The sequence below is a fragment of the Brassica oleracea genome, unplaced genomic scaffold, assembly GCF_000695525.1.
Source record: "Brassica oleracea var. oleracea cultivar TO1000 unplaced genomic scaffold, BOL UnpScaffold03441, whole genome shotgun sequence".
Classification (NCBI taxonomy): domain Eukaryota; kingdom Viridiplantae; phylum Streptophyta; class Magnoliopsida; order Brassicales; family Brassicaceae; genus Brassica; species Brassica oleracea.
Genome location: NW_013619966.1, coordinates 1 through 1192, shown reverse-complemented (window position 1 = coordinate 1192; position 1192 = coordinate 1). Strand labels below are relative to the sequence as shown.

The 1192-nt window shown below is 34.2% G+C and overlaps 1 protein-coding gene across 1 annotated transcript; it reads left to right on the top strand.

Annotated features, from left to right (window-relative positions):
• Window positions 1–56: 56 nt before the first annotated feature.
• LOC106321870 (ATP-dependent DNA helicase PIF1-like) lies at window positions 57–856 on the top strand (the record flags this gene model as incomplete). Its single annotated transcript, XM_013760096.1, has 2 exons — window positions 57–287; window positions 371–856. Coding segments are annotated over 2 exons (717 nt in total), but the record flags the coding sequence as incomplete, so codon positions are not given.
• Between the last annotated feature and the right edge of the window lie 336 nt (window positions 857–1192).

Sequence of the window (1192 nt, the reverse complement as noted above, 5' to 3'; positions counted from 1 at the left end):
TCCCGAAGAGTTAAGAGAATTGGAACTGTTTTCTCAATGGATATTGGATGTGGGAGATGGATTAGCTGGTGAACCTAACGATGGTGATGCACTAATCACTATTCCAGATGAATTTCTTATTAAAGATTCAGATGATCCAATAGCATCAATAAGCAAAGAAATATATGGAGATGCAACAACTCTACAACAGAACAAAGACCCTAAATTTTTTCAAGAAAGAGCGATTCTATGCCCTACAAATGAGGATGTGAACCAGATTAACCAGCATATGTTAGATGAACTTGAAGGTACCTAAATTATTCTATTTGTTAAATTGAGAGATTTTGTAGGTTGTTTGTTATGATTAACTAAATTTTTCTCTGTATTGCAGGAGATGAAAGAATTTATTTAAGCTCGGACAGCATTGATCCATCTGATACAGGATCTGTTAATGATCAGGCTCTCACTCCAGAATTTCTCAACACTATCAAAGCATCAGGTTTACCAAATCATAATCTCCGGTTGAAGATTGGATGCCCTGTGATGTTGTTGAGAAATATTGATCATGATGGAGGACTGATGAATGGGACAAGGTTGCAGATTATAGATATGTATGAATTTTGTGTGAAGGCCAGAGTTATTACAGGAACTCAAGTTGGGAAAATTATACTGCTTCCTAGATTGTCCATTACACCTTCAGACAAGAAGTTGCCATTCAAGATGAGAAGAAGGCAACTGCCAATTGCTGTGGCTTTTGCTATTACCATTAATAAAAGTCAAGGACAGTCTCTCTCAGAAGTTGGAATATTTCTACCTAGACCAGTTTTTTCTCACGGGCAACTCTATGTTGCTATATCTAGAGTCACATCCAAAAAAGGTTTGAAAATCTTGATTGTTGACGAGGATGGAAAGCCTCAGAAACAAACCAAAAATATTGTTTTTAAAGAGATTTTCCAAAATCTCTAATTTTAGAAGTTTAAAGACTATTATATACTGATGTTTTAATGAAGAGACTTGCTTTTATTTCTCAACTTTACGTGTTTGATTGTGCTACAAAATAAATGCTCTGGACCTTTAGGAAAAGTTTTGAGCATAAAATAACAATTTACGTTTTACAGAGTGACCATCTATGATTGTTTATTCTTCTATCAAAAGCAGCATAGAAACAATATAATTATATTATAATGTCTATATCAATATCTAGCAATAGCAG